Raw genomic sequence first — 27,546 nt, forward strand, 5'->3', positions numbered from 1 at the left:
GTTGTTATTCAGTGTATGTGTTGGTGTAGACAAAACATGAACATTTTAGGCTAACCTTTTTTAGCAGCTGGGCACTTACAGCTGTTTTCTTTTCTGTTTTTTTTCTTAAATCATGAGGAGGAGGGAGGGAGGGGAGACGAGTGGATTAGATGTGCAAGAGATGAAATTGGAAGGGAATATGTGAAGAAATGGGAAAAGACAAGAGAGAGATTTGAGAAGGGAAAGAGGGGATGCAAGCAAAGGGAGATGGCAGGTTGAGGATCTACAGTAGGCGATGAGAGGGGAGAAATGCAGAGGCGATGTGAGAAAAAGGACAGGAGTGGAGGGGGAAATGAAAAGAGACAGAGGGAAAGAGTGGAAATAACAGTAGAGGCGAGGAAAATATGAACAGAGAGGAAAATTAGAGAGGAGTGCAGGCAAGGCAGAATGGGCGATAATTGATAGAAAATTCAGAGAGCGAGGAAAAAGGAGAAAATGAAAAGGAGGAAAAACCGGAGAGCAGCAGAGATCCTCTATTGCTCATTAGGGTCATTATACCTCCGTCTGGAGCACACTCACACACACACACACTCTAACACACACACTGAGAGGATTGAAAGGAGAAGCCAATTTAGCTGGGTATCAAAAAATGAGCCTTTTGATGAAAGGCAAGGAGGGACTTTGTGCACTGCAGTGTGTGTGTCTTTATCCCCAAATGTGTCAAAGTACTTGGTCACAAATATGGTTTTGTTCTTAAGGACACACACGTGCAAAAATATTTTGGGCCTTGGCCTGTAATTGCTCTGCTGGTGGTCGTAGGTGCCAAAAGAGATGATTAGAGGGTTTCTGTGGACAGAACGAAAAATAAATACTGAAAGTCAGAGGAAGGAAGGAAAGAGTTTAAATGAAGTAAGAATGAAAGGATAAATAAAGCCGGGGATGCCCTAGGGACTCAGACAGAGCGGGAGGAAGAGGGAGAGTGAGGTAGATAATGGTTTTGTGAGATGAAAAAAAAAAAATTGAGCCTGTATAGAGACAGGAAATGAAGGTGAAATTGAAAGGATAGGAGGAAAATTGAAATAGAAGAGGGGTGGAGTGGTTGTATTTTGGATTCAGGTACTCCAGCGACAGTTGTGGACTGCCAGACAAGCTTTGAACAAGCACATGTCGAGTACAGCTACAGACGAGAGTCAGCAAAACCTGAAAGGTGGTGAAAACAGGCGTGAAACTGCCCAAGTGATGAGCTTAAAGATACAATATGAATGTTTATTTGACCATCTTAAAATATCCACATTTTGTTTGAGGGTTAAACCTTGAGATAGAAAGTGAATCACATTTAGATGTTTTTATGGAACAGATTGGTTTGAATCCAATTATAAAACATAAAGCAGTAAAGGAAATACAAACAAATACCACAGAACAAAAGGGACTGGAACACACTGATTAATTCACAGCCTTTAATTGTGCAAACAGACTAACCTTTCATCACTACTGTGTCTTCATCAGAGTCAGAGTAGACAAAGACATGAGGTAAACAACATATGTAATCAAGCTAGAACAGTTGTGCAGTTGTCATTAGATAACTGGTTAAACAGGGTTTCAAATTTATTGGATAATGAATTCAAGGGTGGGAGTTGCCATAGTCAATGTCCAAGTGCCACACCCCTAACATCATGTCAGGATAAAAGAGTATAAACATCTCTTAAAATAGATAAAAATGCAACAAATCCAGTACAAATATCCATCAAGTCAGCAAATTAGAGGAAACATGACATATTTAGTTCTTCATTAATGCCAAAGGGCTAACACTATGGCATATTAGTGAGGCAAAGAATGTCCAGTTAACTCTTATGTTAATGAAAAAGAATTGTTCATGGTTCTCTTGTTTCTAGCTTTGGGAATGGCTTGTGGAGGGTTGCAAGGGAATGACTTTTAATTAAAATAAGACCAATACGCCTTGCTGTCACCATATTGGTCACCAGTCAGGACAGCTGAAAAAAAGTGTCATTGGGCTCTCCGGCTCAGCCATTATTTCTCAGGGGAGTTCTGAAGTAATGATTTTAAACAAAGGGGGAACTGCTTGTGTATCCATACTTTTGTGTGTGATATTGAAGTGTGAGGAGGTCTTTGAAACGATCCGCAACAGGCATCGGTTCTACAGTCAATGCAATTGACATTCAATATTAAAGCAGATCAAAGGAAGGCTCCCTTTGCATAATAGCCAATAGTATCACTTTGGTGACCTTTCGGTGTCTTGAATAAACCAATAGGAAAGGACAAATGATCAACTGGAAGCAGATGGTTGCTGAGGAAAAAGATGTGCAGGATGTTTGGGCATGAATGCATAAATTACATGCAAAGATTAAATTCTGCAGTATCGGCAGATTTGTAGAAATCCGATATCATCTTTTTTTGCCGTCACTGTTTGATAGTCAATGTTGTCTCCCATCTATCTGCCAGATTTACAGTCTCATGGGCTGAGCTAAACCAATGATACTGCATGACTAAATCTACTGCAGCCAGTTTATCTCAGCCTCTAAAGACAGTCTACTTCTATGTGATAAGGACACTTGTGTGCGTGGGCGGCGTCAGTGCCATGTGAATTCTCAATAGAGATAGCTGTAAGATGAGTCCTTATTTAGGTTCTTTTCACACAAGCTGTCATGCGAATTCCTATGTGTCTTGTGAAAATATAAGAAATTATGACATCTAGCAGAAGAAAACTCACAATAAAGCATTTATAGGCATATTGTTTGTACAGTATGTGCTGTTTTTCACATGTACTTCCAAAGATTCAATTAATTCAATACCAAAGTTCCTATTATTGAAGGTAGCCATCAAGGTTTTCTTTTTACACACATTCATGAATTACTATTGCATCTGTTTTGTTCATGTACACGTGTGAGTAAATATGTGAGTGTACTGTGAAAACTCATTTCCATGGCTGGCTTAATTTTATCCACATTCTATTTATTCTCCTCACAGTATGTCACATTTCCTTGACCCATGTCTTTTTTTAATTTCCCATATCACTTTGGATTCAGTAACGTAATCTCGCCAATTAATACTTTTGTAATATTGCCAAAATTGCCATTTAAATTATATAGGGTTTTTCAGCATATTGTAAAAAACATGATTTTCCCAAGATCTTTTTAATCCCAGCTAAATACAAGATTGACAGTACAAGATCAATTTCCTAATTGGAAATTGTGGCGAACATACCGGCTCGGGGGGGCTTGTGACAGCATACCTCGACCAGATTTTAACAAACAAACAATTGCAGGCACATGTCAGAGACGTGCCCCTGCAGTAAATCAGCTGAGAAAATCAGTTTTGTAGGACATGAGTAATTAAAGTCAGGAGATGGCCAGATTTTTCCAAGGCTGCCTGTAAACTGTCACCAGATTCCTTGGGAGTCAACCCACTTACAAATTTAGCCACGGAAGGAAAAAGAAACAAGATACTTCTGAGACACTGACTAACTAAAACGAGTGACCAAGCTGTGAAGTTTGTAACAATATCTGTGTCAAATTATTTGAAGTGTTGTTTAATGTATTTTTTTCCGTTTGTCTTTGAGTTCCTCCTAATTTGGTGTGCTTTGCCAACCCCCAAGACATTCCTGGGAAGAAATTTGAGAACTAATATGTTTATAGGTTGAGAGGGTGATGCATAGGTGGGACAGCACAGAGTAGCGGAGTGAGAAGTCTGTCCTCCCTCCTGCTCTCTGCTGTAAACACACATAGCTGTCAGCGAGCAGCTGCTCTCATGTCTCCCTGGATCTTGGTGCTTGTGTTGGGCAGAAACTCTCCCGCTCTTTGCCTGCTCAGCCTGCTCTCAGATGGCAGGCGTGTTTCTCTGGTAGCTGCAGCCTCATACTCTCTCTGTCACTCTCTGTAGACCGCACACTTGCTACATACTGAGCTATTCCTTAAAGGAGCTACGCTAAACGCTAAAAATGAATTACACAAAAGCACAACAGCATACATTTTCACATTGGGGCAATTGTGAAGCCCTACCTTTGAAGCATCAGGTTTTTCTTTATTGACCATTAATGACAAACTTCTTTCCTTTTTCATTTCTTTCCCCTGATGTCTTGCTTCTCTCCCATCACCTCTCCTCTCACCTACAAACTGCTCTCCTAGCCTTAATTCATCCACACAGCTCGACTCAAACATTGACATTGGACTTATTTTCTCTTCTCTCCTCCTCATGTCTGTGTTATTCTGTCTCTTTCCCTTTATTACTCTCTTTACCTCTCTGTGCGTCTGCCTCTCCGTCTGCTCCTCTCCCTCTCTAATTGGTACGCTATCAGTTGGAGCTCAGATATTGCTGTCACTTTCTGTCTTTCTGCTTCATACACAGAGCTGGGAGGCAATGTGTGTTGTCTTGCTGTTTTTTCTCCATACATTAGCTTCAAGTGTACGTGTGCTGTCTCTTTCAACTCCATACGTAAACAAAACCTGACAACGAAGAGGGAAAATTTAACTAGGGAGCTCGAGGAATGAGAATTGGGTGAAGTGAGAAGGTGAAACATTAGGGAGGAAAAAAGGGAGATAAATGAGGCCTGGTAGAGGAGTCTGGGAAATGGGAGAAAGGGAGAAATGAACTTAATGGTGAATGGCTTGGAGACTGTCTTGGAGAGTTTTCAGTGTTAATACAAAAGCAACTGAAATCTGGTTTTGGGTCCACTTGAGGAGCCTGAGGGTTTGGGCTGTGTTACAGCTGCTAAATGGGTTCAGAAAACAACAAAGATCTTGTTTAGGCATTGGTAGAAACCACCTAAGACCCATAATCAAGATTATTTTACCTCTCCATGTCTCTAACTTTGATTTCTTTGCCCCCTTGAGCAAGCAAGCAGCAATGTACTGCAACATTTTTAAAAGCAGAATTTAAATCTACAAGCTGAAGTAGAGTTTGGTGAGGCAGTGAGTCATTTGTCATCTAAACATTCAGTGACTGGACCAGTTCAAATCTGACCTGACTGAATTGGTTTTCAATTGGATGTTTTGACTTAAATGACATAAACTGAGTTTCAAAGGTATGTTCTGGCTCCGTGACACTAATAATACATCAGAAAAAGTATTGTCTTATACACAGAAGCTAATATGAATATAGACACTATAGACACTGGCCAACTGAGGCGATAGTCCCCCACCAAGCAAGTTAAAGATATAATAAAATGATTTAATATTATGTTAATTCCAAATGAAACCAATATATAACTCAAACCAACTCACTCAATTTAAAGCTGCACCAGTCACTTTTTATGATAAACAATGGCTCAAATAATAATGTGTGATGCAAAAGGTGTCACTTGTAGTAACAAACCACCCACAGAGAAATTATCACCCAACTGCAAATGAGCGCTTGCTCTGTGTCTGCTGGATGTGTAAATAGGCAACTGTTTGCTAACACATTTTGTCATAACAGCTTCAAGTGTTGTTTTTTTTTCTGCTTCAGGTCAAAAAAATCAAATAATGCAGCTTTAAAGTTAACATTTTGGCAACAAGCAAACTATATCAAACAGTGAGGATCAAAAAATGGAATTTAGCCTTTAATCATTCAGCAAAATGTTTAATTGAAATCTATCCTGTGACCTTGTGACAGTCAGAAGTTAAAACAAAAAGCCATATTGGAACGCTTTCAGGTGTGGAGGCCTTTGGATAAATACAGTGAAATGGAATTCCTCTGTTTTTGCTACATAGGGCTTTCTCTCTCGTTCATATATAATTCACAATGCTGAGTGTGATATTTATCTCCATGATACATCGCAAGGCACTGTGATGAATCCACTGTGACAAATGCACACACATATTTTACAATTCACAAGTCTGGTTATCTCCTACTTGTTAAAAATGTATATAGTTGAGGCTCTGATAGCACTTCATGTGCATGGATGTCACAATAACACCTTTTTGTTTCCTAAAAAACATTTTTAAATAAAAATTTGGAGCATTAACAATTTCCTTTACTGATGTTCCCTTGCTTTTTTAAACTTGTAAGGCAGTGGTCAAGTGAGACAGTGTAACTCCACTTTTCATGCTGTTGGCATTTTTGTGTTTGCTTCGATTGTTTTTTTGTTGTTGTTGTTTTGTTTTTTTAAATTCCTCCACACGCTCAGTAGGTTCTGACTGGGGTTACTGAAATCCATCCAGAAGCCATTCTGACGTTTTTGAAATTGCAAGGCCGTCAGTGGGGAAATCGGCTTGTTTATCTGAATTCCTGAAAAGGGAAAGTGTGTTTTCAGACATTTGAGTTTTTTTTATTTTTTAGAAGGTTACAGCAGGCCGGCGAGAGAGGATTTGTAACGTGCCCATGGCAGACTAACGCTCTTTCATACCATGTCAGACAAATACACCACCAACCTATGCTGCAGAGGAGAGTCTCTGAGGGATGTACTTCAAACACAGAGAAATGTAAGAGGGTTGCAGAGAGCGAGATGGTGACAAAAAAATAAGAAGCGGGAGCACAGGACAAAGAATGACTGAGGAATATACTACAAAATATATACAGTATGGTGTAAGAAATGAAGAAAATGCAGAATAAAAGGCATGAAATGAGTGAAAAGACTAGTGGAAATTATTGTTATTATTATTATTATTATTATTATAAGTAAGCCAGTAATGAGGTGAAAATCTTTTGCATTTGCTCATCAACAGGAATCCACAGGGAGTGAGTGTGAGCAGGTATCAATAGGGTACCGAATCATTGCATGTATGTGTCAGCAAGACAATTTCATTGCCTTTTGTCCTTAAATTATTGCTATCCATGACTACCCAGAGACTGTGAGAGAAAGAGAGTTAAGACAATGACATGGAGAGAGTGTCAGAGAAGAAAGTGGGGTTTTCTTGTTAGACAGTGCCCTGGGCTGAAAGAAGCTGACACCTTGACTTCAATTATTAACACAGCACTTGGCTTTTCATTCAGTTTCTGCCTTTATCTCTCTCCTTTCTCTCTCTGTCTTTATGGCTACACGACCTTTAGTGGCTCTGCTCGGGTTTGAGTCCTTGTAGAGCGTATGAGATAAAGGCACACACTCGTCTCTGCGGGGTGTTACCGTGGCACCATTCATCTCGTATATCTATATGCCCCGGAGCCAAAATTAATACACTTAATATTCACAAAAGCACAGCAGAAAAGTGAATTGTCCCTCATTAGCACATAGCAAACAAAAGTAAATATGGAAATGCTTCCACACAGGCTTAATGAGCAAGAAGTGGGGAAAAAATATTTTGTATATTGGGGTTAATTGCTGGAAATTCTCTGATGCAGTACATCGAGCGAGGTTCAGTTTAACTATAAATATTAAGGCCATGCAGGGCTCTCAAAATTATGTGTCCACAGTTTCTGAAAGCCCCCTGGAATTAAAGTCACCCTTCACTCAAAAATGTGTTTTTCTTCTTGTTCCTGCAGTTGAATATTTGAGCTTCACTGTGCAGAATGATGTGTGTGCAGAGTTTGACACTTGAACATTTATCTTCTTAAAGTGGAAAGTTTCTCTGTGCTCATTGAAAATCCAATTTTAAGAGGTGGGCCATAAACATGATTTGTGACATCATAACTAGTTTTGAAGCCAATCCTGGTCCAATATTTAAGGTACACAAGTGAGATGCCTCCAGTGCACAAACACTGAGAATGGACTTTACAGTGAAGTAGGAGACATCCTGTGTCCAGCAGTTAAACTTCTGAGATGAAATATATTTACATATTTATAGATTCTGGATATTTTAATGAGGGAGAAGGAGATGTCATTTTAAGGATTTTAATGTGGTAATTATACTTTTTTCTGTCTGTCAGTACATGTCTGGAATTATCAGTGGTGTTTGTTTTTCTCTGCAAAACAACCGTACTCTGAGTGGTTCCAATTAGAGGTCTTCACTGGTCCAAAATCATGGACCCGTGGAAAACCTACCCGAACCTGATGTGCATAAATTCATTTTCAAAAAAGAGACCCGACCCGAGAGGGACCCAAGCACAGCCAGACCCAACCCGAATATACCGGAACATAACAGACCTGAGCAGAGAGAGAAGACAAACACCAGCAGCAGCCTGGTGCGCTATCAATTAATTCAATCAATTAACAAGCAGCCGCAGTGGGAAAGAGCAGCAATATTATAATAATAATGCCCTATGAAGGAATGTAAAGTCATAGAAATGAAAATTATATGTTTATACGCTTCAAACACAGATAACATGTAATATAATAAGTAAATATCCACCTCCTGTACCAACAATAAAACCTTCTGTAGCCAGCTGGATGATAGACAGACAAAAGACAATGTTCTAACCTATTTGCTCTTCATTTTATTTAATACAAACGCTTCAGTTCCCTTATCAGAACCTTTTTCTCATCTTTATCGACTAGTTGTTTAAAACAGGAGCAAACAGCTGATGTTTCAGTTGGCTGGTTTTACCTCCTTATTCTTCTTTTCCTTTTTCAGTTCACATTCTCCTCGCACTCAAAACACACTGAGCTCATACCGCATACACTCCAATCATTCGGATCCACTTGTGTATTGGACATAGGCCTATTGACATACAGACCCGATACTAGCAGCAGTAGAAGGAGACCTGACTAGACTAAGTAGAACTTGGACCCGGTCCGACTCAGGGCCCGGGTTGGATCTTGAAGGCTTCTTACCAGCCACTTCACTTCTAGGTACACCTGTGCAATCTAATGCAATCCAATACAACAGATCTGCCATAAATTCTACATTTACATTTTCAGTTTTTGTTGACATTGTCAGAAAGGTGATAATTCTACTTTGTTTATTATTGAGGTTGTAGTGGGTGCTGGTGGTGTACTGGGGTGCATTATATTGAATGGTGTTCCTAATATTTTGTCCCTCTCATGTATGTTAATGGAGTGGACAAAATATGAGGAACACCGCTCAGTATAATGCATCCCAGTACACCACCACTGCCCACTATGACCTCAATAATAAACATAAAGTTAAATTAACTATCACCTTTCTGACAATGTCAACAAAAACTGAAAATGTATAAGCTTCGTAAATGTAGAATTTATGGCAGAGCTGTTGTATTGGATTGTGTTAGATTGCACAGGTGTACCTAATGAAGTGGCCGGCGAGTGTGTGTGTTTGGGCAGTAAACTGTAACAGCAAACATCTGTCTTGCTGCATGTTTGATTAGTCTCCTGACACGAGCAGGACACGATTGCTTACAGTTAGAAATTCGATTTAAAACAATATTGGCCCACATTTTAGGGCTCAAAATATTTTCTGTGTGGATGATTGAGTGTGCATATGAATTTATGTCCGCCTGCCTTGTAGCCGTGCGATGGATTGTAGAGCATGCATGTTTATACATTGATGAAAATGTGTGCGATCTATCCTGTTGTCTGTTTGTTTGGCTCCAGAGATGCAGCAAGCTTTTTTTTTTCAGTTTTATAGAAGGCTGTGTTTTCATCAAATACAACACAATATTACAAACAGCTGCAGTACCTTTTTTGTTGCTTGACATCCGTTGTCCCAGGAAGACATTTTCTGACACCCATCCTAATGTCATTAGTCTATCTGTTCTGTAAGATGGACGAGCAGTAAGAGACCCTGCAGCAGCCAGCACTTACCTCAAGACTCACATCTCCAAAGACATTCATTACATATTGCGGTATTCTGCTAAATTTTATTTTTAAAATTCTGGATAGGTCTTAAGTTCTTCCCATGCATGTTTTACGTAACGATCATAGAGTAGCTTGTACGATCAGCTCATAAAACATATCTTCTTCTCACACCTGGTAAAACTGCCAACCAGGAAACAACAAAGCATTTTCCATTATCACTAACCATCTGGCCTTGCAACATTAACACAGCCCTACACTTGTTGAATTACAAGCCATGAAAAGTCTGTTGTTTTTTGCTTTTATAAAAGTGAATGAATAGCTATGAGGGAAGAATCAATGGTTTAAATCTGATCCTGACATGTTGGCTCACACTGTGGGTTTATACAACTCAAACACATACATAAAATAATCCTCCACTTGTCTGGTTTTTTAGACCAGAAATTCAAAGTTGTCAGTTACCTCTATTAGCTCATAGCATGCTATCTAACTTACTGTGAATAACCTATTATCTACCTAGCATACCAAGTGCATCTCAAGCACCATCTCAGGTCCTGTTAGGCTTCACAGGAACAGTTTAAAGACCATCAGTCAGGTCATGTGTAATTAATATTGGCCCACATTTGGACCTAATCAGTTGACATGTCCCTAGATAGACTGGACAGCTCCCAGATGTGAAACTATAAGGGAGCTGCTGGGTGGCACTAGTGGTTTCAAAAACTTGTGAAAACAGCTGCAAAGGCCAGGATGTCAGGGAACAGAAGTGCCTTTGAGCTAGTCACTGATCCCTTGCCTTCCCTTTTATCACAAGTTGTTATGGATAAAAGTGTTAGCCAGATGCCTAAACTGTGTAATTATCCAGCGGGGTGTTGCTGAAAATAGCCTTGATACTCAACTTGTGTGGATGTAAAGACTAAATAAGTCAAAGCCACTAGCAGCATCAGATTTAATGTGAGCAATGTTTTGTGTTTTACCGTTACTAATAGTTTGATATTAAAAAACTGTGCAAAGAAACCCGTCAATCTCTGTAACACAGCAGTCAGCATTAACAGCTGCATCGCTGTTGTGTACTGTACATGCTTGGCCTGCAGTGTTGCGGGGTGATGGAGAACAATTTCAAAATGTAGCCTGTGCACAGTAAGGAAATATTTAATGAATGGAAAGAAAAGTAAACAGAGTTTAGATTTTCCCAGGGGCATTTATACAGAGGAGGGCTGGCAAGACTACTGTGGAAACAAAGCGCTCCAGAGCCCCGTTGGCAATACCAATCAGCCACAGTTGGCAAAACGTCTCATCAAAAGCACTGTTAGATGTTTTTTTTCTTCATAAAATCAAGTTCACAAAACATCTTTATTGGCAACAACTTAAAAAAATAAAGAAGAAATATTTTCTCTCCTGTTTTTACCGCCTACAACCTCAGATTTCTCAAGTCAGCATCATTTAGAGGACCTCATGAATAAAATGCATGATTTTTAGAATGCTTTGTTCCAGTTGCACAGATCTGGTGCTTCATGAAAATTTCAGTTCTTTTGCCAATTTTGGCAGAGGAGTCATCAAGGTAACTACAGTAATTATGTAGATTATATAATATTTCATCATTTTGAAGGTATAGCAGTCCCCACCTGAAATATATGGGTCAATATTCACTAAATAACTGTGTCCACAGAAAACCAGATGTGTAGGCACAGCTGTTGAAGCTCAGGTAAATAATAAACAGTAATGGCACAACTATAGGCTTTTTAAGGATGTTCTGTTGTAGTCATGTTCCTTAAATATAAACCTGTTTTTTTTTTTAAATTTAAAACAAATTAATTATATGCCGTGCAGCTTGCAGAGTTGTTCACATGCACATCTGAAAGTGTCGGTGTGGAACTTTGCTGCGACTCTACTTCAGCGACACTTGAAGTGTTGATGACCAGCCTCGAGCCCTTTTAAAATCAAAGGGGAGTGCCGGGCTTTATGAAAATCACAACCTGGAAATTGGGACGTCGAGCCTTGAAACGGCATATTGCGCAGGTGAAGAGGCAGTCTGCGTGGACTGCAATACCCCGTGACAATTTCCTCTGCTTCAGCATCTCATACATTTACCGCTTTATGTAGGCAGACTCTTTGAACTTGCTCTCTGATTTCGGATGAATAAGATCAGAAATCCTCCTTGGTGAAGGATATTGCTATGAATGAGCCTTACTTTGAAATATTAAATTCAGGTTGAAAAAAATACATTGATGTCCACTCATAGCGGCAATTGAGCATTCAGCTTGATGTTTTGATATGTTGATGTGTAAATTTTAACAGCAAGCTGACATCTTATGCTTCCGTGCTGTTGCGCTACATTTAGCATAAGTGTGGTATGTGTGTGTAGCATGTTTCTATAAATAACCGAGGGAATGTAGCACCGGACCATAACTTGGTTTAACATCCTGGTTTTGGGGGGTTTATTCATTTTGGCTGCTGTATTCAGGGTCATTGTACCGTATTTTTGATAACATGCTTTATAGTGGGAATTACACACTATTTTGATCATTTCAAGCCAGAGATTTAAAAAAAAATAGCTTGAAGTTGTAAAGAGCAAAAGGATAATCAAAAAATATTGTTGGTCATAAACGTCGGCAGCTCCGCGCATCTACATTGTCTGAAGATATTACTGGCATATCATCAGTGTGGCACAACATTGTTATAATTATAATTTCTACTCATCTTTCTCTTCCAGCCCTCGAGGGGCTCCATATGTTGCAGAGTTGGATAGTCCGCGCTCTCCTCTTCACATCTCCTCCCCTCCCTCTCCCGCTCTCTCGCCAAGTGGTTTGGAACAGTCCACAATTTCCGTTTCTCACTCATCTCATGCTTGTTTTCTCCCCTCTCATGTCATCGCATTTTGCTCCTCTTGTATGTCTTTCTCCATCGCCATCCAAGCGCAGGCTAATTTACGCTTACATTTTTTGGCACCTCACAGATGCCATGCTTTGTGTTTCTGTATCATTTACATTACAATCCACGGTTATCCCGTTAACAACTGCTGCAAACAGTGCCGAGATGGTAGAACAAGTAAGGCACAAAAAAAATCACATTTGCACTGAAATATTCAACAGACAGTAACAAAGAAAAACGATTGACGCCGCGTCTTGCACTTTTGGGAAGATGCAAAGTGAAAAGTTTTTGTCTGCCAAATTTATTTTTGATGGTTTTGCCGTTTTCATCGGCAGTTTAAAGTAATGAGTGTTAGGAACGATTACAGACATGTGACAAAGGTTACGGGCTAAACCAAGCACACAAATACATCTCAAACCACTGATCTACCAGGATACTGTGTCTGCCTGCCTACCACCTATCTCTCTCTTTCTTTGTCTGTCACTTTTGGGGATAATAGGCCTGCCTTTTTCTTTCTTTCGATCTCTTGAAGGAATAGTTACCTTCACTGACAGCCGATCTTACACCCTCCTCTTAGCTCCAACCGTGGATCGTAATCTCATGTACCATTCTTGGTCCCCAGGTATTGAAATAAATCTTTTATTGCGGAAGAGCACTTGCACATAACTGACAGTTTGTTGCAGAGAACATTCATATTTGTATCTGAACAATGATACAAAACATATACCCACTGAGATTACTGGAGCAAGCTGGATGGGACAATAACACAGAAGCTCTAATGAAAACAGTTAATCTTCAACTGACAGATTGTGCATGTTTTGCCAAATGCAGCAGATACAGTTTTTTTTTTTTGCACTACTCTGCCTCCAAGTTATACTCACTGGGTCATGATTTCACCTCTTTACGATATTGAATACTGAAAATTGAAATAGCCAACATGTACTGATATGCATTTATTCATAGTCTTTTAACCTTAATCTAACTCTTGATCATCACCAGTTTTTTGTTTCCCCAAATTAACTGTCTCCCACCTTCCTGCTCCTCCCAGGTTTTCAGAAGCGGTGAAGGCATGGGTATCCGTCTGGACAGCGCCTCAGCCTTTCAGGGTGCTGTCATTTCACCCCACTACGACTCCCTGCTGGTCAAAGTCATCGCCAGCGGGAAAGACCTGCCGACAGCAGCTTCCAAGATGAGCCGAGCCCTGGCCGAGTTCAGAGTGCGAGGGGTCAAGGTAGGACGTTCAGCCGTGAGCTTTTTGACAGTGCCGATGCTTTGTGTGCAGTTTTTCTCTGCTCTCATTTGCATTTAAGGATCTCAATGTTTTCTGTCCGTGTGTATGGGGTGACAGGATTGTGAACACTTGAATTTATGATGTCAGATACGCTGTGTTGTCATACTTTCTAAAAGTTTAGCATTAGATGTATTTTTCTAGACAGCAGATAGGTATTTGATGGCATTGGTCTGTATTGGTCTGCTGTCATTGGGTTCATAAGAGCTGTGAACAGAGCATATATCAAACTTTTCAAGCCAGTCTAGCTCGGTTAATAGTGTGATGCAGTGAAAATTGAAAGACTGAGAGCTAGAGAGGCTTTTTGAAGATCTACATCCTTACATCTCTGCATGACCTGTCTGGTTGATAACACGCTCTGTGTTACTCCTTGTCTCTTGGTTTTCAGACAAAAAAATAAACCTTTCTGGTAGCGTATAAAACTGCCTCAGGATACATCTCTATGATGATTGAGGGTGGTTGTGCTGAATATCATCAGTAAGTGTGAACTGTTCTTGACAGCTGTGGTGTCAGCAGTTTAATTTGGCTTATTTTCAGAGTTTTTTTTGTAAAAGATGTTAATTTCTTTAATATTTGTACCCACACAAAGACAAGTCAGCATTTTACAGAGATCACTGGTGTCTGTAGTATTGTGTGCGTCACATTTTAAAACAACTAAACGATAATGAAGTGGCACACAATACTAAATCAGCTGGTTTGGTAACAAACTTTTACTTTTTTTTCTCACCCTAATGAAAGTCACAATTTCAAAAATACTCTGCAGAAGGAAAAGTGATCTTTGCCACTCAAGTTCTTCAACAGATGGCTGAGAGCTTATAAAACCAGTTAATTGATGTAGGACTATATATAGAAGCCCAGAGAATGTTGCTGTGGTTGTCATGTTGATTTCTTCTTTCTTCTACTTTGCAATTTACACGTTTTCATGTTTAATTTTCACTCTGCAAATGAACAATTTGCTCTCTGGACAAGTGTGAAGTAGCTCACAACACATGCCTTTTTTTTTTCCCGGAGCACGTTGAGGTGAAAGGTATGTTGACTAATCAGGCTATAACTGGAAACAATGCAGGTATGTTTTCACTGTAGACTGAGGATAAACCATGATTGATGTCCACAAAGATTTATTACTGTAGAAATTAAGCATTTCATTTCAAGGTGAAGCTAGAGTAGTTTATTATGAAGGTATGAGTTTGCCGATACTATTTTGCTATGTAGAAAAAAGGCGTGTTGAAAAAGGAAAATAGTTTGAAGAGACACATTCCAGTCTTTAAGTCTCAGTTAAATCTAATTCAAAGCTGAAGTGCAGCTGATCACTTTTTAACACCAGAACCGCCAATATTCCAGCATCAACATTCGCAACGATGTCATTTCTTGAAGCAGTTAAGTAAGACTTGACAAAATAACTATTTAAAATTCAGTTTATGGGGTTTAATAATTTTACAGTTGCTTCAGGCTATTTCATTACAGATTGAAAGGGTCAAATACATTTTAAAATTCATCAAACTCTAGCCTACAACAAAAACAACCAAATAATGAACACATTTAAATAATTTAATTATTGTGGAAGAGGAACATTAAGTAAAAATTAAACAAATTTTGGTTAATAACATGTTGTTTTAGTTATACTACTGGGTATAAAGAAAAACAGAGTGCTCACCATTTATTAATTTTACAATAGCTTTATTTCATTACAGATGGAAAAGGTCAAATACATTTTAAAATTCATCAATAAACTGTAGGCTATAGCAAATAAACAACAAAGTAATCAACACATTTAAGTAATTTAATTATTGTAGAAGAAGAAAACAAATTTTGGATCAAATGTTTTATACTGGGAATAAAGAAACATCTCTCTCTCTCTCTCTCTCTCTCTCTCTCTCTCTCTCTCTCTCTCTCTCTCTCTCTCTCTCTCTCTCTCTCTCTCTCTCTCTCTCTCTCTCTCTCTCTCTCTCTCTCTCTCTCTCTCTCTCTCTCTCTCTCAAACACACTCACACACACACACAGTGCTTTGGCAGCATTCTTCATCTTCTCACCCATGGATCATATACATGTTTGCAGTGGTGCTAAATTATCAGCATGCATAAAAATAACTGACGATATAAACATTGAAATGAAATAAACCTGAACTGGACATAGTTTTCAATTTCCATTCTCATTTGTTATTGCAACAACATAGAACAGTAAACTTGAGCACCAATATGTAAGTCAAAGCTGCCACAGCAGCTATACAGTCAAAAACACTCAAGTCATGCATGAAAACTGCAAGGAGATGATGAAGGAATGTATCTGAACCTAGAGTCTAGCCTGTGATATGGCAGCCTGCATCAAAAGACATCTGAACAATGAGTGTTGCTAAGCTATTAGCAGTAAAAATTACACCTTGGCAGTTCAAGGTATAAATGATCATAATTTTTCTTTTTATCCCACACCCCATAATTAACTAGATGATTAATAAACCCATTTTAGGAAAAGGCATGAACTGAGAGGTGTAGCAGTTTTATTTTAACAGAGTTACATGTATTTGAAAACACCAGGGGGGTGAAAATAACCCCTTCTGGGTTCTAGTGTTTAAAAAAGGTTTTCTCTGTAAATGAGTTAGCAGAGTGTTAAAATGAGCACTGTTTAATTATAGTCTATATATTTTTTAAATCAATGGAAGGTTGAGTTTGTAAACGCTCGCTGCATTTCATATAGGGCTCTCTACATGTAGTGTGAAGGAAATCGGAGCCACAATGAGAATAAAGAAATTGCTGTAGCGAGTGGAACAGAAAATTCTATCAGCTCAGTCATAGTAATTCCTCAGTCTATTTTGAATTAGTCATGATGAGGTGAAATTGCAAGTCAAATTGGTCTTCTCAACTCTTAATTTCTCATTTAACTAGGAGTGCACTTTACAAACCGTCAGCACAGATTTAATAGATTAATTTTCCCTTCCGATAGAGTGAGAAAGTGTTTGATCTCAGCAAAGACTTGATGGGCCTGTGGACACTGTCCTTTTGTCCTCATCACCGCGGTTTATGTAAACCGACAGCGGGAAGTCAATCTACAGTAATGTGCAGTTCTTACAGTGGCTGCAATTGAAATCAACTGCAACAGCTGTTTCTCAACAGCAGCTTTTTCCAAAGACTTGAAATTTGAGCAAAACTTTCTTCAAAGCTTTTTTCCTGTAGTCTGACTTCTGGAAATTAGTATTCAGCTGTGTAGAGTGGGCTGCATGAGGTAGAAGAGTTTAAAAATCTAGGTACTCATGTCCTCGCCACCAAACTGTCTTGCAGACAACAACATTCTCAACAAAGTAAGCACAGAGACTCTTTATTGCTCTTTGACACAGACTCTGTGCCTCACTTTGCTTGATCTGAGATATATCTTTAGTGAGCAAACTTTCTCTTTCATGTCTTCATCTGTTTTATAATTTTTGCATTAATTTATGCACTGCCAGTTTGAAAAACACATTATGGAGGACACCACTTTAAGAGCCCAGGTTTTCTATCCTACCAGCTTGTTAATCATCCTTCTGGCATCACAAGTGTAAATCTGTTGCTGATTACTTTTCTATAGTGAAAACCGAATGGGCTGTGAGAACCTGGATTGTGTATTATAGAATAGAGCTATTGTATATGACCATGTTGTCCACTACTGCCTTTAAAAGAGGTTAATAGTTTCAGATGTAATATCACTTTGATGGGGGCACTCTGCATCATCCATTGAGTCATTCTTCAATTCCCAGACTGTTTCTGTCCTGAAAGCAAATTAGTTTACATAGTTGTCTAAATTGACTCAGTCCTTTTAAATATCACTGGACCTATGAGGATGTTTGCTCATGTTGTTAAGGTGACCAATGAAAATTTTGACTAGAACAAGAATTGTGGTTAATTCTTTCCCAGTTTGTGTGTTTTGTAAGCGGTGGCCTTGGAGAGTACTGCTTGTGCTGTGTTGGAATGTCACCAGTAAGAAGCCAGAGCGTTGGCAGCAAATCCAAGTCCTATTAACGCTTCGGTCTGCTCACAGAGATATGACGCTGAAGGCTTCCATCCTCATAACCCCCACGAGTATTTTTCTTCAAATTGAAAAGGAAAACATAGATCAGCGATCAGACTTTTGACATTATTCTTTGGGTTTGTTGATTCCTATAGTAGTGGTGGTTCTTCAGTGTGTTGGTATAGTGTAACCTTTTAAATTCAAGTGAAAACCAGAATGCACCAACCAAAAGTTTGAGTTTCTTGGTTGACACTTGACAACATGCTGCTCTCCTGTGTTGTGTGGAATTATGTTTGGCATTTCAGAAAGCTCTGTTTATCTCCTGCTTCTGTGTGTGTGTGTACACATGAGTCTTTATTTGCTTTTTTTTGTGCACATGCGCACACTGGTGACTGTGGACATGTGTGTGTACAAAGCCTGAGCCATGTGTGTTAAGCAGTAAAATGTCATGTATTCGGCAGCAAAACGAGAGAACGGGAGAGTGATGGACAGGAAAGTGACAGGACATGAGGCAGAAGGGTAAAGATAGATGGATAGAGGAGCGGTGGGGGTGGGGGGGGGGGGGCAGCAAAAGACCAATCAAGATGGAGAGAGCGTAAGATAAAATGACAAGTAAGGTAATGTTGCCCATAGAGGCTAGTACACCTGTGGCTGTCATGTCAGAATTTATGTATAAGTGTTATGCTTTTTTTTCATATTGCAGACTCGGGGGGTTGCTGTGCATGGGGCAATGAAATACAAAATGCAAATCATCCTCAACACCAAGATTAAAAAAAAAAACACATAAATATGACTTTTCAGGAATAACTGCCTACCTCAGTTTGTAATGAGAAGCTACCGGTTCTTAATTGAGCACCTTTGTCTCCTCTCTAAACCAGACACACAGTAAATTCTACAATCTATCATGTGAACGCATGTATGCGAGCATCTGTCCCCGGCCAAATTGCTCATCACACAGGTTGATTCCTGGTTTGTCATGTGAAACCAACTAATGACTGGATAACTAATGAGCTCCTGAACAACAACACCATCTGACATTCAGCAGCAAGAGAGCGTCTCTTCAGATGATTCCTGTCCACATTCCTGCTGAATCCTGCACATTTCGTTTGCGTGAGACAGATAATTGGTTAGGTGAAGACTAAGCCAGATGCACGTCGCCAAAAAGAAGGATGTGGAAAGGGATGCAGCATGACAAATGGCAATATGGCAGTAGGTTATATCTAAACCTTGCTCCTCATAACACCACCAGCCTTCATATTCTGTACAGTTTGGTTGAGACTTTTAACAAACGGAGACATTTGGATGTATGCATTTAGGTTTGTGTGTGTGTGTGAGTGTGTGTTGTCAGAAGACATTTTTGCTTTTTCATCTTTACAGCTCGTCTGTAAGAGCGAGAGAGTTTTAAGGTGACCTGAGGTTATTGCGCCTACTTCTGTCTGTATGTGCGTGTGTGTGTGTGTGTGTGTGTGTATGAGTGATGGGTCGGTGATGATTCCCATCTAGAGAGGCTCCTTGAAGAATCTGTGCAATGTTTCGTTATACGCTGCCAGATCACAGGTTACTGCTCATCTGAAGATTGCCGCACACTTGTCCTTCTGTTACCTCTCCTAATTTCTCTCCTCTGAATAATCTTTTGCTTTTACATCTTTACTTAGCACTTCTGTCATACATGGTTATGTGAGGGTCACATGGGGGATCTGGTCCATCTTTTCACAGTAGCCTTGACTAGAGACGGCTTTATTTTAATAGAGGAAAAGTGTGCTCATTGTACCGTCTCTCTGCTTCCTGCTAAATGTAAAAAGATCAGCTTTTTTACAAATCTAATAGTCTCTTTATCCTCCCTCAGCTCCTTGATCACCACCTGTAGTTTGCTCTTTCTCTCTCTCTCTTCTCCTCCTCACAGTTTACTTCTCTGAACCCTGCTCCTCTTTTTTTTTTCTCTCCACAATTTAATTCATGTCTCACAAATGTTTTGAATGAATGTTGCATGAATACTGATGAAGGCTGATGAATACTTGCAAAAAACATGCAGCTGGAATTCATCATAACAGAACAGCATAACAGTAAATACAATGTGAGTTTCCTTGTAGATAAGGGATCTGACTCCGCATAGTGCTGTGACTGTCAGTGGAACTGATCATTGATTATAGGGGAAATAATGCTACAAATAAATAAAACCTGTCACACTCTCAAATCTTTTCAATGCCACAATGTTCAGCAGTTTTAGTTTTCCTCATCTTGTAGCTATATAGATATATCTCGCAGTCATATGACAGTATAGCATTGATACAGCTACATTTTATGATATGACAAGAGATAGAAATCCATCCTCAAATTCAGTATTTTGTTGCTACAAAGACTCTTTATGTTTACCTGGCCTCAAGTGTGACTGTGTTTGTTAACCTGTGTCAGGGCCTACTTGTGAACACGTCTGTCTGGCCAAGCATTTCGATTCCCCGTACCTGCACTGTCATGTCTGACTCTTTTATCATACACCGGCTCTTTCCATATCCGTCTCTACCTGCCAAGTAAACAACTCCTACTGTTTTTTTTTTTTGTTTTTTTTTTCTTGCTCTTCTGTCACACTCTCCCTCTCTTCACCTGTTTGACCTCAGTTTCCCTTCATGAGCAAAGTTGTCTTCTAGTTCTCTCATGTGTATCTCTTGTTCTCAGATCCCTGAGCCTCCTGTTAGCGCTTCACTGACTTGGTTACATGTGTTTTCTCATGGTCTGCTTTTCTTTTTTTTCATTTTGATCTCCGTATTTTATACTTAGTCTGTTTTTAGAATCCCTAACGTTAGCCCTTTTATAGCTGTAATTTATATTGATAAATTGTGATAAACAGTCAAATCAGCATCAGTCTTTGCTTAACGCTGCTTAATTTACATCCAAATTGCTCTCAAACATAATTCACCAACATTTCTTTTACAAGTACAAATAAATCAGTGATTTGTACATGTCACTAATCACAGTTTAGTGACATGTACAAAAAATGAGTGACAATTTCTTATTTTTTTTTAGCTCTTCTATTTTTTTCAAATAAACTACTCCATCCCAGAGTAAAACGCCACTGCACTAAGAATGGCTTTTCAGTGTTTTCCTAAGCAACAGCTACAGCTGTGCTTCTCCTGAGGAATCTCTGTTACTGCAGAGCACTGAATCATTTCAAAGTATACTGTATGCAGCATCTTGAAGAAAATGCATTTACAGAATGTGAGGGAAAAGCTAGTTTGTTGGTCACTCAGTTTATTTATCTTGTTAATCTTGCAGCTCACCAACCATCCTTTTATTTTCCTCTTCACTTTGCTTTTCCCCGTTCTTGCCACTCACATTACAAGTCACAGCAAGCTCAGTGTTAACCTAGTAACAGGATGAACCCGTGTTCCTTCTCATCTGGAGTTAGCCTCTTATGACTAAGTAGGGAACTGAAAACTGGTTCCCAATTAGAACCGAATCCAAAATGCCAAGAAACATATACCCAATAAAAAATTTGAATTTCAGTTCTGCTCATCAGTTCCTAAACACGATAACCCTTTATTAATGCAAACAAAGGCTACATATCGTTGGCTTCACTTTTCAGACCCAGAACTACCCATGTAGTTTAGATACATGCATGCATGGCTAATGTCACAACAGTAGTGACTGCGGTAAATGCTCAAAAGTGTGGCTTCACTTTATTAAACAAAATGACATGGCAAAGCGTAATGCATATGGGAAGCTAATTAGCTGTAAGTCAGGTTGCACATCTTATTTGACCAAACATTTAAGGCAGCACGGCGTCAATCTAAAAGGATGTCCAGTGTTTGATGTCTTACAGTCTCAAAGCCCAAGTGTGTCATCAGCCTACGCTAGCACCTTGCCAGCACCTCCAGTAGAGCCAGGGATACCTAGCTGTGGCACATTGTGTATGCATGTACTGTGTTGCTGTTGTGACACAGGGACTCCTCATCTGCATTCAGACTGAAAACAGTCCTGTGTAAAACAATACAAGGTGCTGTGTTGGTGTGGGTATGCTTTGCCGGTTAGACTGCTGGCTAGGCAGGTAGGAGGTCTATATCAGTTTATATGTAGTAACCTCATCATGCAGAAACCTACATCAGGTCATGTGGGAAACAGTTTTTAGAAGAGCTTGGGAAAATAGCATTTTGATGCTAAAAACATACATACTTTCAGCTTTGAATACATATGAAACACTACTTGGAAGCTACAGAATGATATAAAAACCTCAAAAAAACAAAAAATAATGGACCTCCCTATTAATGAAACAATACATTCAAAGTAAATGCTTAAAAGAATAAATATAGTTTTGTTATCTAAGCATTTGACCTCTTTTTTTTTTACCATATTGGAATTGAAACTGGTAATCAATAAGAACCAGAATCAATAAGCAGATTTGGAATCGATAAAATTCAGACATATTCAATACCCGACCCTACTTAAGACCTTTGCAACATGCTCCAAGGCAAGAGGAGGCAGAAGCACTGATCCAGGATCATTCTCTCAACATTTACAAAGAGGAGAGGAGAGACGGGAAATCCATCTCATCTCTGACTTATCAGTGGAAGGAATAAGAGGTTTAGACCCACTGACAACACACACACACACACACACACACACACACATACAAAGAGGCACCGTGTTTGTCACGCATACTCATACACACACTTTCTCTCACACAAAATGACACACTAATATGTGTCTCTGGGGGCCGGGTTATCTGTCTATCTCTTCATCATTTCACACCTCTGAACAACCACTTGCACGGTACTTAATCACACAAACAGTGCTGTAATTATCTCTGTGTGTGTATGTGTGTGTGTAAAGTGATTGTAAGCGTGTTTGTGTGCATCTCTATGTGTATGCATTTGTGTGTATACTTAAATCCTTGAAAGGCCTTATTTTCAAGAAATTGAATGAAAAAAATCAAGAACATACAAATCCAATTAGCGACAGTGAGAGTGCATAAATGAGAGAAGGTTGAGGTTGCTGATGAAGGGATGAATAGAAGGCAAGAATGACACTCGAACGGAAGAAAAAGAATCAATTGAAGATGTGTAAGATATGAAAAAAATTGGGAAAGACAGAGATGTAATTTGCTGTAGCAGTTTGGTAGAAAGAAGTTGACACTGAAAAATAAAGAAAAAGAGGAATGACAGAGACTTGTTTATCACGTTTAGTGGTGTGAGCAGAGAGAGGCAGACTGCATCCCACAAGTCAGAGGAAACCAACAAAGTCTAATGTAAAGTGACTAAATTTAAGGCCATAAAGGCATTAAAATTTAAAGGAGTCTTCGCTTTTCATTCTGCACTGACAGGTCTATATACTGTATAGATTAACACATAATAGAAGCATTGTAGTACAAAAGGCAAAAAAATATATCATGATCAATTTTAATAAGCGGTTTCCTGTCCTTAAACAATAAATGATCTGTTTATCTTCACTTTTAAACTCTTGCAAATAGGCAGATTTTGTCTTTTGTGTGTGTTTAAAGGTTTCCATGTTTTTTTGTCATTCTTTCCATGTGCTGCACATGGGTGGACAAAATAATAGGAACACCCTACAATATACTGTATTCGCCAATCCAATACAACAAAATTATAGATTTGAGTTTCAAAACTTAACAGAAATTTGAATCAATTTCTCTCTTACATAAAAGTTTGATGACCTTGAGTGAGAGAAAGGTTTTTGTCAGGTGAAAAGAGCACCAAAAAAAAGAAGAGTGGGATCAGATCCAAAGTCCACAGGAGTAAAACAAGAAGAGGGGCAGACTGGCGCCTAGTAGTACACAGTCACGGAGACACACACACAATGCACAATCACTCACAAAAACAGCTGTTCTATGGAAGAACATTGTCACACATGCAAGTATTTTCACACAAACATGACTTACAGGCTTGAAACTGCCACTCCAGCTTAAGAGTGTGCTATCATGTAGCGAACACGCTCTCGCTAAAACGACACGTCAACACAAACACAGTGTCTTACAGCCAATCAAGCGACAGACACCAGACAGATGTGTTTATAGCCAGATTCAGCATCTCACATGTACACACACAGCAAGTTCAAGCTGGATAGTGTCAACTGGGACTTTGAAGGCATAATCAGGATTAAACGGCTGGAAATTGGCTGTGACGAAGCGAGGGGGGGAGAGAGAGAGAGAGGGAGCATGATGGGAGACCGAGAGGGAGAGAGGAAGGAAGGGGAGATGGGGGGAACAGAAGGAAGTAAGGTGATAGCGGAAAATAAACTGGAACCAAGGCTGAAAGCCCATTTTGAATGAAATTTCCAAAACGTCTGCAAAAGAAAGCGTGAATTTATGCCTTTTTATCACCTACTCTTATTCCAGTCCTCTTAAGAAGGTAAACAAGATAAACAAGATCATATTATCAACAGTGCAAGCCAAACACTTACCCAATTTTGTTTGCACTTCTCATCTAATTTGGTGTTTTTAAGTCAGTCGTGTGAATACAAGAAAGGTATTTCTTACCTCTCCTGTCTGTGTAGCCTTTCTTTGATTCCACAGATTATAATTTATTCCAAAAATATTTTTTAAATCATACTTATCTTTGTCTAGGCATGACTTTTCAACCTCAGCCAAGCACAAAACCTTTTTTTGCAAAATGTAGGGTTTTTTTTTTTTAAATTGCTGACATTTCCTTTTTTTTTTTTTTTTTAAACTCAGTCTCCCTTAGCAGTCGCAAAAAAAAGTACAGGGTATTGAAATATCTGTGAATGCACAAACTCACATCAAACCATGTAGATGCAAAGTCAGAGAATAGGAAAGATAAATGGAGAAATAAGAGGCACCGAGAGGATAGATTAGGGAAAAAAAACCAATGTTTGCCTGTGTGTTTTTCTGTGTGTGTGTTTTGATCATATTGAAAGATGAAATCTAGGTAAGTGTGTATGTACAAAAGGCACACAGGGGCATGAAACAGCTTCAAAGCAAATGGACTGGTTGTTTTTACAGCAGCTTTCTCTTTGGCTGATTGGTTCCACTCTATTCTTTTAACGCCCACTCTCCTTTTATTTGCCTTCTTTTTTCTCTTTCTCATTGTCATCTACTCTCTCATCCTCATTTCTTCCATCTTTATCTCCTCTCTCCTATCATTCTTTTCTTTCACTCGGTCACTACCTTTTTTATTGTAACTGCGCAGCCACATGCACATAAAAAAACAAACACACACACACACACGCTCTGGCCTCCCAGTGTTGGTCTGGACATCTGTGTGAATATTAATTTGTGATCAGAGTGAGCGGTAGAAGCAACGGTGGGTAGGGAGGGGTGAAGAGAAGGTGATGACCTTGCTCGAAGGTGTGAAATTTGATTAGTTAGATAAGTGATGTACTCTCCCACGGAGACGGGTTATGTGTCATAGAGTCTAAGGTTTAGGTCATCGGCAGCTCACTTCCTTTCAGTTCACTGCGACATGTCATGGTGCAGTATGTGGGCTGAGTTTATTTAAATGCAATAGGCTCACGAAAAATACTGGTGAACTACTGTGTTTAGCTACAGATGGTGTAGGCGGACAATGGACGATTACTCCGGCTGTTGCTGGTGAATTACTTTCCCAAATCACACCTTGAATGTTGGAAAGTAGTCGTGGCTGAGTAAGAATGAGAAATTGCAACTAAATTCAGAAGTGTGGGTGTAGCTAGCAAGAACAAATGAAAACCAAAGAGAGCAATTAAGGGCTTGGGTTGAGAGTAGGCAGCAGAGGATTCGATATGCAGCACATGTCGAAGCAAAAGATAAATAGTCAACATGTGGATAGAACAGGCTATAGCTGGTGCTAATCTCCTTTGGTATATTGCCTTGAAGGAAAATATGATTGAACATTAACACTTTCATAAATTGAACAGTTAATGACCAGTTAACTTTCAAGAATGGCATGACCACAGGCTTCATGAAGACTCTTGTTAATGATTAATGCAAATGTAACCCTTGAAATGTTTCTGCAACAAAGGGCAGAATGCATGTTAATGCTGCATTAATTAAGTTTAGACGTAAGCTGTCGCTTTCCAGCGAGTGGAACCTCTACAGATACCCAAGGCAGCAGAAACTGGTGATTACCTGCTCCTGAAATCACAGTAGAACGTGTTTGTTAAAAAGTGAAAATTTACCACAGTTAAATGTGGGCTGCAGGATGAGAAGTGGTGTTGTGCAAGTTCCCATGCATAGTCATGAATATTGAGATTCAGCAACAGTGATGTGCATACAAATGCAGACAGATACCTCCACACACATGCACACAGGAGTAGGGTTCAGGGAAATGTGGGAGTTTTAATTAAGGGTCGGTACACACAAAGATTAATTGATGTGTTCTAATGCCTCACACACACACACACACACACACACACACACACCCGCATGCACACATGCACGCAAATACACACAAAAATTAATGCAATCTGCCTACAAGACAACGAATATACACTCAAACAAGATCATTCTCATAATATAGGTTGAACAACAAACAGATATTAATTTATTACATTAATGCACATTGTTGGATTGAACAGTTATATTCATGTTCTAGTGGACATCAATAGTCTCATCCTTTCCTCTCAGGTCACTCTGGTCCAATGTGTTAATTGAAATTAAACAAATGGTGCTTATCAACCCTACCAATTGCAATGCAATCATTGGATTTTAGATGTTTATTCCCTTTATCCTTTAACACTAGATAGCCGGTTTTCAATTGCTAAGTTTTAATCAAATATTCATGTCCAACAGTGTCTTGACTTTTCCTAAAATAATGTTGTGTAGCTCCCCCTATTATTAAAAATGCAGTCAAGGTGCTGAATGTCTGCTCAAAGTGTGTTTAAGTATAATCACATGTTCAAATGAAGATGATTTAGCCTGATCACAAAAGTTCATTGTGTGTAAAACTTATTTTTAGTTATTATTCATTCATTTTTGTTTTGCCTTGTTACGTTTATTGTTTATAGGCCTTACTCTGTTTTCATGAATAGAACACCAAAAGAGAAATATATATTTTCGTTATGATATTATAAATTGATATTATAAATGATAAAAAAAAGCTTTAATGGTTACCTCAAGTTCCTTGGTGATGTTCCCTTAATCACGATGTTGACAATGAAACATCGACAATGCGATGTTCAGGCTACTTATCACACCACCCAAATATGTAAATATCTCCTCCTAATTCCCATTTTCAGTGTCATTTTAGAATGATTTATACTGACAGCCATGGAAAATGATTAGTTCTCTTAAAGATACTTAGATTACACAACAAGACCAAAACACAGGAGATGATTAAACAAACTCATTTCATGACTTTAGACATTCCTTTGTGAAGACAATGCCTCAATGACAGAGTACATTTTTTAGTGTTGGAAATGTGGAAGCCAGGAGCACGGGTAAATTTTACCTGTTGGCAGTTATATGTATATAGAGACCCCTGGCGGTTCTAGTGTTAAGAGTTTTTGGAGAATAGGGAAGCTTTTAATGGCCGTAAGCTTATTTTTTCATTAAAACAGAATCATAGATATCTGACTAAACTTCGACAACTGTCCGAATTTTACATTGGATTAGAGGCGAAATGTCTTCAAGAACATAAAGCCAGTTCAGTTACCCCTCACTTTGCCCTTCTGGAATAAAACAATGACCTGTATGACTGAGAATTTTCACAGACATGTTGAAAAAAGCTCCTCAGTTTTTTCTAGTCACTCGTTAATTCTGTTGCTCAAAGTGTGAACACAAGATTTCTTCTTAGCGGCTGAGTCATTTATAGTACAATTTTAGCTGCGATGGCCATGAATCTGTGTTACAGTCCTTGTCCCAGGGGCCTCCGTTCTTTTCTCAGACATTTTCAAGTCTAATTGAACAGGC

General features: G+C 39.1%; 1 protein-coding gene across 4 annotated transcripts in view; it reads left to right on the plus strand.

The window, feature by feature from the left end:
* Positions 1-27,546, plus strand: part of LOC121889179 (pyruvate carboxylase, mitochondrial-like) — a 298,909-nt gene that overhangs the window by 132,340 nt on the left and 139,023 nt on the right. For all 4 annotated transcript variants that reach the window (XM_042400939.1, XM_042400938.1, XM_042400940.1 and 1 more), the window contains exon 12: positions 13,476-13,658. In XM_042400939.1, the coding sequence (XP_042256873.1) occupies positions 13,476-13,658 (183 nt within the window). The remainder of the gene's footprint in view (positions 1-13,475; positions 13,659-27,546) is intronic.

Source organism: Thunnus maccoyii, chromosome 22, assembly GCF_910596095.1.
Source record: "Thunnus maccoyii chromosome 22, fThuMac1.1, whole genome shotgun sequence".
In the NCBI taxonomy this organism is placed as follows: domain Eukaryota; kingdom Metazoa; phylum Chordata; class Actinopteri; order Scombriformes; family Scombridae; genus Thunnus; species Thunnus maccoyii.